General features: G+C 40.5%; 1 protein-coding gene across 1 annotated transcript in view; it reads right to left on the reverse strand.

Moving 5' to 3' along the window:
* Nucleotides 1–17,285, reverse strand: part of LOC118422382 (phosphatidylinositol-binding clathrin assembly protein LAP-like) — a 73,440-nt gene that overhangs the window by 36,470 nt on the left and 19,685 nt on the right. Inside the window, exons 3-5 of the mRNA XM_035829903.1 lie at nt 10,151–10,293; nt 1,663–1,738; nt 58–160 (exon numbers count right to left, since the gene is read on the reverse strand). Of these exons, the coding sequence (XP_035685796.1) occupies nt 58–160; nt 1,663–1,738; nt 10,151–10,293 (322 nt within the window). The remainder of the gene's footprint in view (nt 1–57; nt 161–1,662; nt 1,739–10,150; nt 10,294–17,285) is intronic.

Consider the following 17,285-nt stretch of genomic DNA (forward strand, 5'->3'; position numbering starts at 1 on the left):
ACCAGTCTAGGAATGTAGGAGTGAGTAAAAGGCTAAGGCAATCACAGTTGGACTCACCCTCTCTTGACTCTTGTGAAGTCGAAAGCCACATTACGGTAGGAGAAAGCCTTCTCGTTCAGGTACTTCCCATATCTCCGGATGAATGTAGACATGTCATAACCTGGGGAAAATCACACAAAAATGTAAATCAGCACGTAAAAATCACACAGAATTTCATTCAGAAATATGTGTAATTCACCACATACAGATTACTGGATTTTGATTAGTCTCTATAGATAAAAATCACATAAAATATAAAGCACTTAATTCAAAAATATGTGTACATCACCACAAAGATTACAGAATTTCGATTAGTCTCTATAGATATATAATTTCTAAGCTAAGTTCTTTCCATTGTTACTTTGTCCAGTTATCCTCTTCTCAACAAAAATGCTCCTGCAGTTCGAGAACAAGCTGCTATGTGGCCCAAACCAACACCACTTCTTCATATCACAAGCTATCTGCCACAAAGAAATCAAGACCATAGCCTATCCAGGATAATAAATACATCAGGAGTTCTGCTGCAGTTCCAAGGTCGGCCACTAGTAGGAGGCCCAGAATCAACCTTGACCCTTGCATCCGCAGCAATTACCCACATTCTAAGTACAGACCGTCCCAATCTGTCCAGAAGTTCTTAAAGATATTGTGTTAGATAAATGAGCATCGACAAACAGGCCAAAAACTAAACCTCCATTTCTCCTGGAGGTAAAAAGCGTTGTGTTACAGTAACTGTACATTTGTAGTCTAAACTGTGCAGCTCAGTACCGTACATGCCCTGACAGCTTACACTGTCCAGCTTGGTTAGGAGGCATTTTACACCAAGTAAATCAAACTTTCTGGCACTTGGGATTTGGCACTACCGCCAGTGAGACAACACCAGTGAGTCCCTGTACTCAGCAACAGGAGCTAGCTGACTCATTTGCATGAACCTTGCCTTTTACTTTAATTTGTTTCCCATTGGACTATCTTAAATTTGTCTTCACTTCCTTTGCACGTCCATTCTTAAACAGATTTGTACAGTGTCACTGACGAAAGATAGTGGCCACTATCTGAAACGTCTGACGGTTTCCAAAATCATATCATATTATCTTTTTCTTTTCATACTTTGCTTTTGGACAGACGAGGACAATGTGGCACTGCACTAGTAAAGTTAGTAACTTATATTAACATTGCCACATACACAGTACAGACAGAAGGTAAAGGTAGCCTTTTCTTTTACCTCCCCACCAATATCCTATTTTGCGTATCTTATCACCTGGATGACTGACATTCGTGCACTTTAAGTAAATGCAGCGTGCAACATACCCACTTGCACATTGCAACCTCTTTTTGGTTGGTGCAACTTACTTCTAAACTCAGGTTGCACAGGGCGCAACTTTGATTTTGAGCCTCAGAACTCGATTTTGTTGTAAATTCCTTGGAAGAAATAAATGGACCGAGGCAGCTCCGTTTCATAGCAGCCAAACATGTCAACAATTGCAGATTTCTTGGCAGATGGACATTTTTAATAGAAAATTCTAGGTGGTGCAACTTGAAATTCAGTTGTGCAACCTGGTTTTTGCCCAAGGTTGCACACTGTGCAACCCGGCTCAGAAAAGTATTTTGTACACTGATGTTCCTTACCCTGAACCCCACTCTTGTCCAGGAAGTTGTCCAGGTTGAATACTGTTGTTCTGGAGGCCAGGTACTGTGTGAACCTCTGCAAAACAAGGAAAAAAACATGTCAGTTTTACTAAAAATTCCATAATTCTGTGATTGTATTCAACACATGAATATGGACACTGCTGCAACCCCTGAACCTAAAAATATGTACGCCAAAAAAATTTGGGGTGTAACGCTGGTTCACCTTTATCCGAGGGTAACCTATATTCGTTGTTTATAAGAAAAACGTATATAGGGATATGAAGTCAACGGACGGTGGTTTCAATTCGGAACATTTTGAAAATATGGCAAATTTGAAACCACAGTCCACAGATTTAATACTCATAAATGTGCTGTTTTAAAAGACAACAGATAAAGGTCAGCCCACGAATAAAGGTGAACTAGCGTTACAACACAGAGTAGAACGTCCATAAAACATGACTATAAACCTTACTGTATCTCTTCAGATCTTGAGTCTGAAATTCTATGGCTAAACAAGTAACATACAGAAGGTTCCATTGTTCTCCTGACATTTATATGTCAAGAATATGCTGTGTACCACTATATACAATAGTATACAAGTCATGTACCTTTGTGTATGTAACCATAACCTATGTGCATCTAGTGCCACCCCCACTGGCCAGTCAAAAATGAGGTTCACAGCCCAAATTTTGGGTGCATACAAAAATGCAGATTTGTACCGAAGAGAACAAGCTGCACATGTAAACATGTTATATTTGTATGGACATTTTTTCTGAAAAAAAAAGGAAAATTCCACGACTAGGAAACCAGCTTATAAAGTTGCAATTGCAGTTTCCTATAATTTAAACAAACTATTAATGATCTTTATTTGCATGTTCCTGCCCATGTGGGCTAAATGCAGCAAATCCCATGATGGGATACTAATTATAAAGACTAAGTACTATAACATGTAGTATCACAATTGAATAAACAATACATCTGCAGCTATGCTATCACTATATCTAACGTTTACATGACTCTTCCCTTTTCTTAAAACATGTGTAATAAACTGTATGATCATCAAGGAATGTGCTACCTTCAGTAGGAAAGTCTTAAATGTCAAGTCTCATTTCCCCCAGAACCAGTAAGTTTATCTGCGCCAGCTTTATTCACTCCTAACCCAAATGTTGGACTCTTCCCCCACATTTCAGACAAGTCGTAAGGGTTTTATCGTGAAGGTGACAAGTCGGTGATGAAACCTCGTTAAGTCCGTCCACGCGTGACCGCCTGAGGAATCCCAAACTTCCCATACCCCCATTAACGACCGCTGCGTGCCGGCTCCGACCGGAATGCCAGGAATGTGTGACGCAAACACCTCCATTGTGGCTGCCTCGCACGTGTCTCAGGCTTCCAGGAAAAAATGTTGTGTTTCCTGTTTCCTGACCCATTATGGGTGCCCAGCACGTGTCTGGCTGGAAATAGCAGTCTGACCACGAGTCTACTAATCTCCAAGCAGATCCTACAATGGTATAAGGTAGTACAAAACTGGCCAAGGAGTGTAGTCAGCCAAGAGGTGTACATTTGCCATGCAAACACACTCCTATATAATCCTAAGCCAGCTTCACTCCTCTGCCAGCTTTTGATAATATCTTATGCTACCGTAGGATCTGCTTGGAGATTAGAGTCTACAACACTTCAGGGAGAATTCGTACGGCCAACATTTCCAGAACTAGATTTCAAATTGGTACACTGATAGTTCCTGGGAAGGGCATCTCGGTTGGGGCTGCACCCGTCTTTTGGAAGGGACATAAAATGAGAGCCCCATGTTAGAAGAGGTGCCTTGAGCACAGGAAAAGAAAATGGCTAGCAACATTCTCCCTATAAAAATAAGGAACTTGCAGGACTACTAGGCTACAAGGTAAACACTGGTAGCTCAAATAAAAAGGTTAATTTCAAAATGTACATGAAACAGTGACTGACCTACATGTAATTTTTGGGGATATGCTCTGGTTTTCCTACAACATGTCAGGCTAGTGCCTTTATACTATTATTGTTTTAGTGCTTACCATTATTTGTCTGTCTTTTTTCTTTTGTCACCTGCAATTAGCCGTCGGGCAAGAATTTGCAATAAACTCATTATTATGCTATGATTTAATTTTGCAGTAGGGAGAACGTGCAGTATCCAAAGTTTTCAGTTTTGGGCTGAAACATTAAATGAGGAGCATTTTTCAGAAGTTTTAACTTTTCCACTGTTACGATTTAAACACTGACATTAAAATTGGGATGCATTCATCAGTACACTTTTCCTCCTCCAACTAAAGATGACTTTAAATGGTGTTTCTGACTGAGTTACATCTGCTGCAACTTTCACTGACAAAAGATAGTGGATACCACCAGTAATATCTGACAGTTTCACAAAGCCACCCTGTTGCTTGAGTTAGGCACGATCAAGACACGGTTTTTCCCGATATCGGCGAGCCGAAAACCTCTCGCCGACAGCTTTTTTTCAGCGTCTAGATGGAACGGCAATATCGCCATAAAGATATCGGCAGAATTTCTCCCGAAAGGTCCTGAGCATTCGCCCGATAGCTTAGCAGGGGTCCCCGATAGCTTTGTAGGGGTCCCGACAGCTTCCGCACGCGTGTAGATGTGTCCTGACTTCGGGAGGACTCATTAGCATATAAGGCGGGCTCATTAGGCTATATAGTATATAGCTGTTTATGACTGCAAGCGCCACGGGTGTCCCGCGGCCAACGTTCCAGATCCCTCCCGACACATCCACAGATATCGGTAAAAACTGTGTATAGATTGGGCCTAAATATCTCATTATCTGGATGTCTAACCTTCATTGGAATGCTATAAAATCGTTTATCATCACCCTTACACAAATAAAAATGTTATTTGAAACTTAGACTTCAATAAATGCTTCTTATGAAACTGTCCCCACATTTCGACACATTTGAGATGGTCCCTCCATCAAAGGGCGGCCATGTTGTACAGCACGCTGGGGAATCCTTCCGTATTTGACCTTGTAGTTTAAAGGCAATGCTAATATTTGGCACCCAAATATTGTTTCAAGCAGTTCAAGTTGTTCAGTTCTATTTACTGTACCATCGGGCCCTTTCTTACCACCTGAGGAATTCCAGTCTGATTTGGTCGTCAGTAAAGTTGGAAGGAATATTGTGTTAACTATTACAGACATCAGACACAATACAGTTGCTACTGTTTGTTTGTTTGTTTATTTTCAAACGCCTGGGTAGCCTATTCAGTTTAGAGAAACTGATTTTCAGTAGGGCCCAGTATTTACATACATGGAAATAAAAGCATGTTACAAACAAAATAAATAGACATTACACTTCGGAACATATAAATAAAAATGAAACATTTTAACGGCTGACAAATCAAAATCACATCCTTACTTTTGCCAAATGTCCCTTACAGGTTTTCAGCAGGAATGTTCTTGCGTCTGTCTGTCCGTCTGTCTGTCTGTCTGTCTGTCTGTCTAGTGGGTACAGTAACTCCAGATGGTCTGTATGGATTGTCTTCATATTCGGTACATGTGTAGGTCTTGATGACACCTCGAAATGTTCAGATTTTGGGCCCCCTAGCAGCTTGTCACAGTACTATAGTGGATCTTTTGGTTTTAACAGCTTGTGTTCTGAACAAGCAATTTGTGGGAAGTAGAGAGCGCTTGTTTTACATGAAACTTTAAGCTGTGAGTATACACATGTATGTAGTCTCACATACATAATGAATGGGGATGTTTTACATTATAACAATCATCTTGAGTCACGTTGCAGGGATGTGTTTAGACATGAAAGCTGCTAACAAGTGTGGAGGTGGAATTAATGGAGACTCAGTACGGAATGTCTTAACAGAAACGTTCGTGTGAATGGCAAATGCACAACAGGGCTCGAAATACACATTTTTGTGTAAAAAGCTGTCCTAGGATAAGATTTAGGTCCACAGATTAAAAACTTTGTTCATAACAAAGAATAAAGCAAAATGTCACTTGACTGACTTACTTCTGAAATTCATACTCATTGCTTACCCACATTAGTCTCTAACAATACTTTGTGATACAAAAAGGTGTTTTTTTATCCTTGTCTGACACTTGAATGAGTGAGTTGTATGCCAGTGTTGAAAGGCACATAACCCTACACAAATATCTACCTGCATAGGTGCAATTTTGGGTGCACAAAAGTGCAAATAAACTATGCAGTATGCATCCAGTATTTCCTGGTCTGTACAGTCATGTCTTTAGATTGTACACACGGAAATATAAAATATACACCCAGCATTTCTGGCCCTGTACAGTCATGTCTTTAGATTGTACACACGAAAATATAACATATACACCCAGCAATTCTGGCCCTGTACAGTCATGTCTATATATTGTACACTTGGATCAATACCAAAGCCCAGGACACTTGCGTGAAACGTCAATAACTACAGAACGGAAATGGCAATACTACGTCAGGTTCTACTGAATAATCAATAAGCCATGTCCTTGGACATGGAGAAGGCTGTTACGATATTCAGCGGCTCAAGGCAGCTAGAGATATTACCTACACATAGGGCTGTCTCTAGCATTAGTTTTTTTTACTGTCCCAGTCATTGCTGAGATATTACTTACACATAGGGCCGTCTCTAGTTTTCGTTTCTTTCTGTCCCACTCATTGTTTGGGAGCCTGTTTTGCTTGTTTAATCCGTCATTCTAAGGCCACACCGATTTAATTTCTTGGTTCACGGATTCGCTCGCTCCTATTTTTTGGGAAAAAAAATAAAAATTACCACTCAGCAAATTTTCACCATTAATGAAACCATTCACCAACTTTCTGGTGTAGCAAATTGGCCTTTATATTATAAGCTCCTTAAAGTGTGGGCACAGGTGCTGTTACTGTACAAAAATAGTGTTTTTGTACTTTTTTTCTTTATGTTTTGGATTAGCCGTTACCTTTACCCCAACCATTTTACAATTTTTATTTTTAATTTTATTTCGCCCTCTCGCTCCATATTTTTATGAAAAAATCAGTGAACCAAGAAATTAAATTGGTGTGGCCTAAGCTCACAAAAGTATGTTTCTTCAATAGATATTATAGATCACATTTGGAATTTTAAATTGTATTTAATGATTATGAGATGGGGGGTTTTGAGCGTAGCCTACGCACAAGGTTTGCCCCACGCAAAAAGAGAACAAAAGGGAAGGGCAAGCCCTCATGCTTCTGTGGCCTTGGGTTGCATCATCCTTAGGTCTTATTTGAAAAATCTGGAATATCCTGGTGTTAAATCTGAGGACTTTTGTTTGAACCAGCGCTGACCACTGGGCTGGTTTGGTTTCAGATCTACACACTGCACAGTAGCTATCATTAGGGTCACAAGCGGCTTGTAAGATATTGAGTCACTATCTTTTAACCCTTTTTTTAAAAAACATGCTTGATCACTTAAAATTAAAAAAAATGTGGGCATTGCGTAGAGTTAATTACATTACTAAGTCTTGTATTAGTTACTGCAAGGGTTTCTAGATAATTTTTGCAATTATCATGATCAATTTTTGCAATAATTCCCCATTATAATGTTGATGTTTGCTAGCTGTTACTATTACATTTTCTAAACTTCCTAACAATTATTAAGTCAAGTAACTAAGAAAAACCTCCTTTTTAAGTCAGTAACTGAGTAAGCTCAGCACTCATGCCAAAATCCATCCATTTCCAGAAATCCCTTGAAGTTCCCAATGCCCTTGTGTGTCTCCTGCATATTAGTAAAGGTTACTTAGGGTCGCCCCTCCCCCATACTCCCACTAGCTATTACTGTCTGCACTGTGCCTGGCTGTGAACTTCAATGTCATCTTGAATATCTAAGTTAATGTATTTTGCATGTTCATCTTTTATCGCCAATTGGATCTTTTTATTTTAACAAATTACAAAGGATTTAGCCTTGCATATTATGCTACTGTGTCACCACTACAATTTCTAAATATCGACATGTATAAATTGCAATATGTAAAATATCACCTTCTTATACTTTCTAATTACGAAAGTTAAGGTTGCTGGAAAGACTGGGGGATATCATTATTTCAATTACAGTAAAACATACAACACTGGAAATATGTTTTCAGGGGGTATCAAATATCCACCTAGTCTGGTGCTGATATTGCATTGTCTTGTACTGCTTTTGTTTCTTTCGGAATTCAATAGCAGCTCTTTGCATGAGAGTACAAGAGAATCAATGATAAAAATGCTGCAGAGTTTCTGATGTGAACAATGCGCAAGAAAGATGTGACATGGTTTAAGGGTTACATAGCATGTTCTTGTCATCTAAGTGTCAGGAAAAAAACAAAGCCTTTGTTGTACTACTTGATTCAAATTCAAATTTTGAAGTCAGCTATCAAGTTTTTTCTTCAAACCATAGGCATGCAGTGAGGCAGTAAGGTTTATAGATAGGTTGTTCTGACATTCTACAAAAATGTCACCTTATGTTGTGCACCTAAATCTTTAGGAAAAGTGCAAAAATAAATTTCAAGCCTTGTGAGACTGAGAAATTCGTATTTTCCCAGAACTATCGTAGAGTGGAACTTGCTATCACCAAGCACAGTAGGGGCCTCTTCTCTGGATAGTTTTAAAGAATGCTTGCAGATAGATGTGGAGAAGTTAGGTGTGACGGATCGTTCAGTGTAATATAACCAGCTGCTGCCGCGCTGCGTGCCTGCGAAGCTGGTGTGTTACGCCGAAGGGCGGTTATACCGGCTATATAGATACAGATACAGAAGCTGGTGTGTTATGCCGAAGGGCGGTTATACCAGCTATATAGATACAGATACAGAAGCTGGTGTGTTACACCGAAGGGCGGTTATACCGGCTATATAGATACAGATACAGAAGCTGGTGTGTTATGCCGAAGGGCGGTTATACCGGCTATATAGATACAGATACAGAAGCTGGTGTGTTATGCCGAAGGGCGGTTATACCAGCTATATAGATACAGATACAGAAGCTGGTGTGTAACGCCGAAGGGTGGTTATACCGGCTATATAGATACAGATACAGAAGCTGGTGTGTTACGCCGAAGGGCAGTTATACCGGCTATATAGATACAGATACAGAAGCTGGTGTGTTACACCGAAGGGCGGTTATACCGGCTATATAGATACAGATACAGAAGCTGGTGTGTTATGCCGAAGGGCGGTTATACCGGCTATATAGATACAGATACAGAAGCTGGTGTGTTATGCCGAAGGGCGGTTATACCAGCTATATAGATACAGATACAGAAGCTGGTGTGTTACGCCGAAGGGCGGTTATACCGGCTATATAGATATAGATACAGAAGCTGGTGTGTTACGCCGAAGGGCGGATATTCCGGCTATATAGATATAGATACAGAAGCTGGTGTGTTACGCCGAAGGGCAGTTATACCGGCTATATAGATACAGATACAGAAGCTGGTGTGTTATGCCGAAGGGCGGTTATACCGGCTATATAGATACAGATACAGAAGCTGGTGTGTTACGCCGAAGGGCGGTTATACTGGCTATATAGATACAGATACAGAAGCTGGTGTGTTACGCCGAAGGGCGGTTATACTGGCTATATAGATACAGATACAGACTGATCAGAAATCTAAGATGGCTGCCATTTTGACTGACTGAAAACTGGTGCAGGTCAGACCGAGTAACCTCGTAGTCAGACTGTGGGGTTCATGTTGTCATCATATGATCAGCATGTGATGCAATTATGGCCATTCAGGCAAAGGCAAATTGCGAGATACAGAGGCTATAGATAACAAAAGTACATATACGGCATCGTCTAGTGGCGCTGTGTTGCCATAACCGTTAGGGTGCTTGGCCCACAACCCCAGGGGTCCTGGGTTCAAATCCCAATATTCCACCCATGTTGTGTGTCCTTGGAAATTCACTTTAACCGACTCTACTCACTCAACTAAATGACCTAGCTTTGATGAGGGCCATCCGTCGGATAGGACGTTAAATGGAGGTCCCGTGTTTGAGAACAGGCACACCTCACACACCTTAAATACTCCAAAAAATATGTCAGGATAAACAGCTTGTACTCTAAATTTATGAGTGTTGTAAAATCAATGCAATTCAGCCCCTACAGGGACTGCAAAGTTGATTGAGAAATAAAGTGTCAAATGTTAGTCTACAGTACAAACCTGGTGTTACCTCAGGCAGTTTACCAGGTATGCAATACGTGTACAAACAAACAAAACGTAAGCAGGTGAGACTTAACAAGTTGTGTAAAAGAGGACTGCGCTATCCTCCTTACCTCGTTCCCATAGCACAGTGGACAGTGACGAGGGACTTGAAGCTTGTACTGCTCAGTACAAACCTGGTGTAAGCATGTGAGACTAACTAGCTGTATGAAAGAAAACTGCGCTATCCTCCTTACCTCGTTACCATAACACATAAGATGGTGGACGGTAACGAGGGACTTGAAGACCTAGTGTAAGCAGGTGAGACTTAACTAGCTGTGTAAAAGATAAGACTCCTTACCTCGTTCCCATAGCACATAAGATGGTGGACAGTGACGAGGGATTTGAAGACCACCACCCAGCTGCTGTTGCTGCTGCGCTCGATGATCAGGTCCGCCAGCTGAGGAATGTTCACGTGCGGCTCGTTTGTGCACTGCAGGAGATCTGTAATAAACAATAAACAATAAACAAACACGTAAACACACACAGGTACACACACACAAACACGTGCGGCTCGTTTGTGCACTGCAGGAGATCTGTAATAAACAACAAACACAAATTTTCATTTAAATTACATGTAAAATTTTGTCACATAGATAGTATTTACAAAAGTCGCGAGCACACACACACACGGATAGCCACACACAGATACATACACACGCACACAAACACACAGACAGACACACATACAGAGACACACAAACGATGCCCCAAACATAACCTTGCTGATTGCATCATGGCAGGACTCCTGTAGCTGTTTAATCAGGCCTGTATCCTGGGCTTTACCAAAGTCAAGTTCAGTGCTACAGGAGCTTACAGAGCACTGGGACCTCCATACAGGAGACATGACGCACCACTTCATGGACAGACTTCTTTTGTCATGATGTTTGCCGAGCACATTCCTCCTGCTGTGGTTTCTGCTTGTGGTGCAAACTGCAGTTTGTAATCCATCACATTAAGTTGGGGTGAAGCAGTTAGGCTCATGTATGGGCACGGCTCAAAATTCATTTTTAGGAAGGGGTGCACTGGTGCACTTAACTGAAAAATTTAGCTGACTTAAAAGTTTTAATTATATGTAATAAATAGCTAAGGTTTTATTCTTATGACACTCAAATTTATATTTATTAGTAGTGTAATATTGTACCTTTACTCCATAGTCCATAGCCTACAGCCACAGCCAGCAACAAAATATCAACATTTTCTATTCTTCTTCCCAACAAAACATGAAGTTTTCTAAAACCTACACTAGTACTACAACTAACCTACACTAGTACTACAAGTTCAACTATGTGCAGGTTAGGAATGCAGGGCTCGAAATTCATTTTTGGGATTAGGTGCACTGGTGCACCCAGCTTAAAAAATTGGGTGCACCACCTAAATTTAAGTAATAACTTAATAATAAAACTTAGTTACAAGCTATCAAATTAAAAACAAGTACCAAGACAGACATTTCCATCATCTTTCTAACTTAGATGTCAAGAACATGATATATACTAGTATACGTTGATATCTTTATATACATAAACCTAAGAAAATATTTGGGCACCCTGTGCACCCACCGAAAATAATCGGGTGCACAGCTCCAATTTTGCACATGCACCCAGTATTTCGAGCCCTGGGAATGTAACAGTGTGTGACCTCAGCTTATTACTAACCACCTCTAACAAAGCATGGACTAGTCAAACAGGGTGAGGAAACCACAGGAGAATTGGATCCAGTCCCAGCCTGTTAAACATTACCCACACAGTATAACATGAACTTGAACTTAGCACTTTCTGTTTTACCTTACCAAGTTCAAATGTTATCATAGTATCAATTCTATTGGGAGAAAAATGCACAGTTTGAACCTTTGCAATACGATCATGATATTTGATAATAATAAAGATGTTGGTACAAATATATTATTTTCTAATTGTAACAATTGAATTTGAGGATGTCAGCAGAAGCCAGAAGTTCTTGTTCAGGAATGACTGACTGACTGACTGACTGACTGAATGAATGAAAGAACGAAAGAATGGATGAATGAACAAATGAATGAAAAGCTGGCAGACAAAATACATCTGAGGAGAAACCTTGATCCAAATGCAGATATTGGTGATAAATACAATTATTTTCATCAACATTGTATAGTTATGGAATACACATACAAATTCCCAGCCAAAACCCTAGCCATAGATGAGGGTCTGCATGCTCTTTTCCGTAAGGCACAGGCAGCCTATTTTATTTCCCGTAATTCGTAGGGAAAACCATCTTATCTACGTAAATCGTAGCGAGGTGACGAAATTTAGCGTAATTGCCTTCCTTGATTTAGCGTAATACGTAGGGGGTTCTCCTGAATTCAGCGTAAATCGTTGTCAGGACCCCCCATACTGACCCTCATAGATAGGCAGTCCTTCCTGTACGAACTCTCTCAGAGGTTTCCAAGAATGTCGTCAGCACACAGTGAGAAAAAAGCCAGCTGTTGTGTAATGTTCCTGTACTGCCAGGGAAATATGTTTGATTACAGATTCCTGGCAAAGCAAATAACCTGGGACAAATCTGACCTGTAACAAATACAGGTCAACGACCTGTCATAACCTCTAGAGTTCAGATCTAGATCAGCATAATAATCCTGTTCTACACTTTCCTGATTAGCACAATTAAAATTCTAACAAACCTATAACAACACTTGATTGCTGACAGGCACTATTCGTTTCTATACTAACTTGAAATGACAATCACAACGTCAATTCTCCCCTTCAATTACTGTATATGCAGAAATTTTCCTGGTGGTTTTATGTTTGCCATTTTCCCAGTGCCCACTTCACCACAAACATTTTTTTTTTTTTATTACAGTACGTGACCAAATCATACAGCGCTAATGTGGACTCAAAACCACAGCAAACACTCCATTTTTCCACCTCTGCAAAATTAAATCCCCCCAAAACTTAAGTCGCATTTACAGTGCCCCACTCACACCTGGGTTATGCCAACTGTTATAAGTACAGTGATTTATGAGTTTTGTGCTGGAGTCACCACAGATGTCAGAGTTATATTGATTATTTCCCTACAATAACGCAGCCTGAAAATCAATAAACCTACATAGGCAGACACTGCACAGGCCTGCAGTTATCAGCTATAACTATGACTTGTCTATCACGCTGTTTGGAACGTGTTCTTTAGTACTGACTAGGGCTGGGTATCGGTACAGCGTACCGGTACAAAACCGGTTTTTCTTATTGGACCGGTCCAGAAAAACCGGACCTGAAAAAAGTAGGTGGACCGGATGTTGGACCGATTAGAACATTAACAGATTATTTTAACAGGCATTCACACGTTTTTGCGCTTGCAGGTGGAAGAAAATAACAAGAGTGAAGTAGAGTAGAGTTTATAGTAATTTATACCAAGTTTTAAAGCCAATCGTACAGGTGCAGGTAGCGTTGTAGGGTTTTAAAACGCCAGTGTAAGTCTAATACTCCACCAAACAGATTTCTTTCTAGTGAAATGGACCATTGGTATGAGTCATACAGAATCAGGTCCAGGTTCAGGTCTGGACCTGGACCTGATCCTCTGGACCTGAACCGGACCTGGACCTGAATTTTCTGTACCGGTACCCACCCCTAGTAATGACAGTTAGCGTCGCTTATTACAAGGAGTTAGGATATGAAAACGCCAGTGAAAGTCAGCTACTAAACCAAAACAGACTCCTTGGTAGTAAAATGGACCATCGTTTTGAACATTGCCTATTCACAGTCAATTAGGTCCTGGTCCAGGTTTGTACCCCTACCTGATCATTAGTACCTGGACCGTACCTGGACCTGAATTTTCTGTACTGGTACCCACCGGCCCATGGGTCTCCTGTAAAATGTTTATTTTTAAGACCTTCCTATCATTCATTAGTCACTCAGGGCTCGAAATACTGGTGCATGTGCACCCAGGTGCACCCAAAATTGGAACTGTGCACCCAATTTTTTTCAGTGGGTGCACAGTGTGCACCCAAATATTTTCTTAGGTTTATGTATGGAAAAATATCAAGTATACTAGTATACATTATATTCTTGACATCTAAGTGTTAGAAAGATAATAAAAATATCTGTCATGTTACTTGTTTAAGAATTTGATAGCGAGTAACTAACTTATGTTATTAGTTTTTTTGACATTCCCCTTAAATTTTAAGCTGGGGGCACCAGTGCACCTAATCCCCAAAATGATTTCAGCCCTGTCACTAGACCACAGTTGCCCACAGTTGCCAATTTATATCCTTGGTTCTAGCACATTTAAGATCCGAAAATAGCAAGCGGACATCATAATAGCAGAGGGAGGAAGGAAAACTTCAATTTGAAATTTTGATGGTATTCACTTCATAACACTGATGTTTTCCCTTGTTATAAGCATATTCAAATCCATGTTTCTTAAAACAATGGTTTCAAAGCTTCACACTTTCAAAGCTGAACATTCTATCTTCAAAAATGCCATGAAAATCTACATGTATGTTCTGCCATGACATGAAATGATATCTTTTGGTAGAGGTTTAGGGGCAGTATCTTTTCCCAGTTTTCATAGAATGAGAGTCTGATTGTGTATTTCAACACCTCACTCTAAAATCACATTACCGGAAGAATGTGTAGGGTGTTATTGTAGCCAAGAAAAGCAGCAGGTCCTTGACAGAAAGGTATATCTGTGTCTGAATCTCAATCTGGAAGCTGTTAGCAGGGTACAGGGATCAGAGACTTTGGTTTATCATATCACAACATGTCAGGAGATCAGGGCTTCAGTCAGAAGGGAACTTCTCTTCTTTACATGTTCTGGAAAAACTAGTAGAAAGGCCACAATTTCGACGAAAATGCAGGAATGTTTCTGAAGGAGAGAAGGAATTAAAAATTTATCAGAAAAGTAATTTAAAAAACAACTGAAAACTCAGCACGGAAAAACCTTAAACACGATAATATACCTTAGAATATCTCCATGATGTGAAGGTAAATAGGTCTGCAATACAACCGTCTCCATTACGCTGAAGGACGAAGGTACACTGGAACTTTTCTTTTTTTTACTTTTTAGACATATACATCATAATAAATATGTTTAGTCTTGCGAACAGAGCATTACACATTTGACAATCGGCCTTTTTATTTCTTTTCTGACAATTTTCTCTTTTTTCTCTCCCCTTCGGAAACATCCTGCATTTTCCTCGACAAAGTGGCCTCTCTATAGTTTTCTACCGCTTTGCCTGCCATGTACAGGGCTCGAAATACTGGGTGCATGTGCACCCAGGTGCACCCAAAATTAGAACTGTGGACCCAATTATTTTCTGTGGGTGCACAGGGTGCACCCCAAACATTTGTTGACACATGTATGTTAAGATATCAAAGTATACTAGTATACATCATATTCTTGACATCTAAGCGTTAAAAAGATAATAAAAATGTTTGTCATGGTACTTGTTTAAGGATTTGATAGCCTGTAACTTAGTTTTATCATTAGGTTATTACTTGAATTTAAGTGGTGCACCCAAACATTTTTTGGTGCACCCAATTTTTTTAAGCTGGGTCAGCCTTTTAGCTAGGATTTTAATAGGGAGTCCAAACTTATTGGTGAGTCGCAGTAAGTGACTATTGTAGGGGGGTCTGGGGGCATCCACCTTGCATGGTGCAGAGTTTTTGATGATTTTAAGTTAAAACAGTGCATTCTAAGGTATCCCAAGAGGCAAAAATACTGTTACAGATGTCAAGACTGTGACCACAGATGACCTGGTAGCATCCCTGGTCAATCAGAATTTCATGCTTGTCAGAGGATTTTCTCCCCAGTATAGGGCGTCCAGGGGCATCAAATTTCTTGTTATTCTAAGAAAAGTGCGTCCAGATGACGCGTTGACGCATGCCTGGCTAAAAGCCTGAGCTGGGTGCACCAGTGCACCTAATCCCAAAATGAATTTCGAGCCCTGCATGTCTGAAGGGCAGTGGAGACTCCGCCTGCGGTCTCAAGGTTAGACTCTGACAGTGAAATGGAGGGTCTCTGTTTGAGTGTTGATGTTGGGAGTTCAGCCCCCAGTCGGACTTCCTCTCAACAACTCAGGAAAACTGTTTCACAGATGCAGCCAGGATTCCACAGGGTTGGACAAGTCCAATAGTCCAATTGTCCCAGGCAAGTGAAAGTGCCAATCGGGCAAGCGCATGTCCAATCCCACTTGCCTGGTAGATTTTGACAGCAGTGCGCCTCCTTCCCACTAAAGTCTAAAGTCCTTGCTGGTTGCATGTTCTGTGGCTTTTGTTGCTGTTTTTGCCGATTAACTGTCAATCTAAGAAAATTTGTGAAGTACTTATATATATCAAGTTTTCTTAGTTAAGGAACAAAAGGAAGTGCTAGTACTCTATTTTTTCTGCAGCACCCAAAAATGAATTTCAAGCCCTGGGTGGTATCTGAGGAAACTGGGGCCAAAGGTGAGTTTTCTTTCATAGAGGAGTTTGAGCCAATCAACACCCCGTTTTCTGTTAATGGCTATAAAGATGACCCTTGTGACTGTTGGGTGGAGAAAAACTTTTAAGGTTGAAATTGGGGTTAGTACTTTTCTGAAGCCTTGTTTTAAGAATGACAATGACAATGAAGTTTATTGCATATTCATGCCCCATTGGGGCTAAATGCAGTCAGTTTGGTACATAGAAAGTAATCGGAAAGCTATACATATATATTACAGTTTACATGCTTCTTCTCTCTTCTTAAAACGTGTAGACGAGCTTACAGAGTTTTTCCAGTATATCGTAGTTAGATGATGACATAAGGTATTTGAACAGATCTTCCTTCTTTAGGTGCGTATATTTTTTTCGCAGATATCTGTGAGGTCTTGAGATCTTGTTTTAACGTGCTTTCCTATATGGAGAGGTCTAACCGTGTTATCAGCCCCTCTGTATGTAACTTCTCTGCCCTGACCCGAATCATAACACATTAGTGTCATTACCCCAGGTAAGCCACACCTGTCACCAACTCTCACAGCTTCTCACCTTACTGTTACCATGGCAACTGCCTTTGTTCTACGGGTGCTCGACCTGACAGGTCCCATGGGGATTAATGATGGGAAACTAACGACCTGCAGAACTGACAGGACTCCCAGATGACCAGTGCAGGGCTCGAAATATCGTGCACCAAAAATCGGAGCTAATAACAATCCATGATATGTCGATGTAGGTTAGACATCCAGGTAATAAGATACGCCAAAAATAGTTACTCAAGCAACTGGATATGGTTTTGAAACGGTCAGACGTTTCGGATAGAATCTACTATCCTTCGTCAGTGACATGGCCGACATCATGAATGTATAGGCCCGTCATACTCTTTCGACACCTAAGCTACTGTCTCGAGCTACCATCTGAATCTATAACATATACTATGCGTTGTTTTAATACTGTAGCCTTTACCTCTTCACGTGGTGCATATGGTAAGAAGAACTGTATCATACGATATCT

The sequence above is a fragment of the Branchiostoma floridae genome, chromosome 9, assembly GCF_000003815.2.
Source record: "Branchiostoma floridae strain S238N-H82 chromosome 9, Bfl_VNyyK, whole genome shotgun sequence".
Taxonomy (NCBI): domain Eukaryota; kingdom Metazoa; phylum Chordata; class Leptocardii; order Amphioxiformes; family Branchiostomatidae; genus Branchiostoma; species Branchiostoma floridae.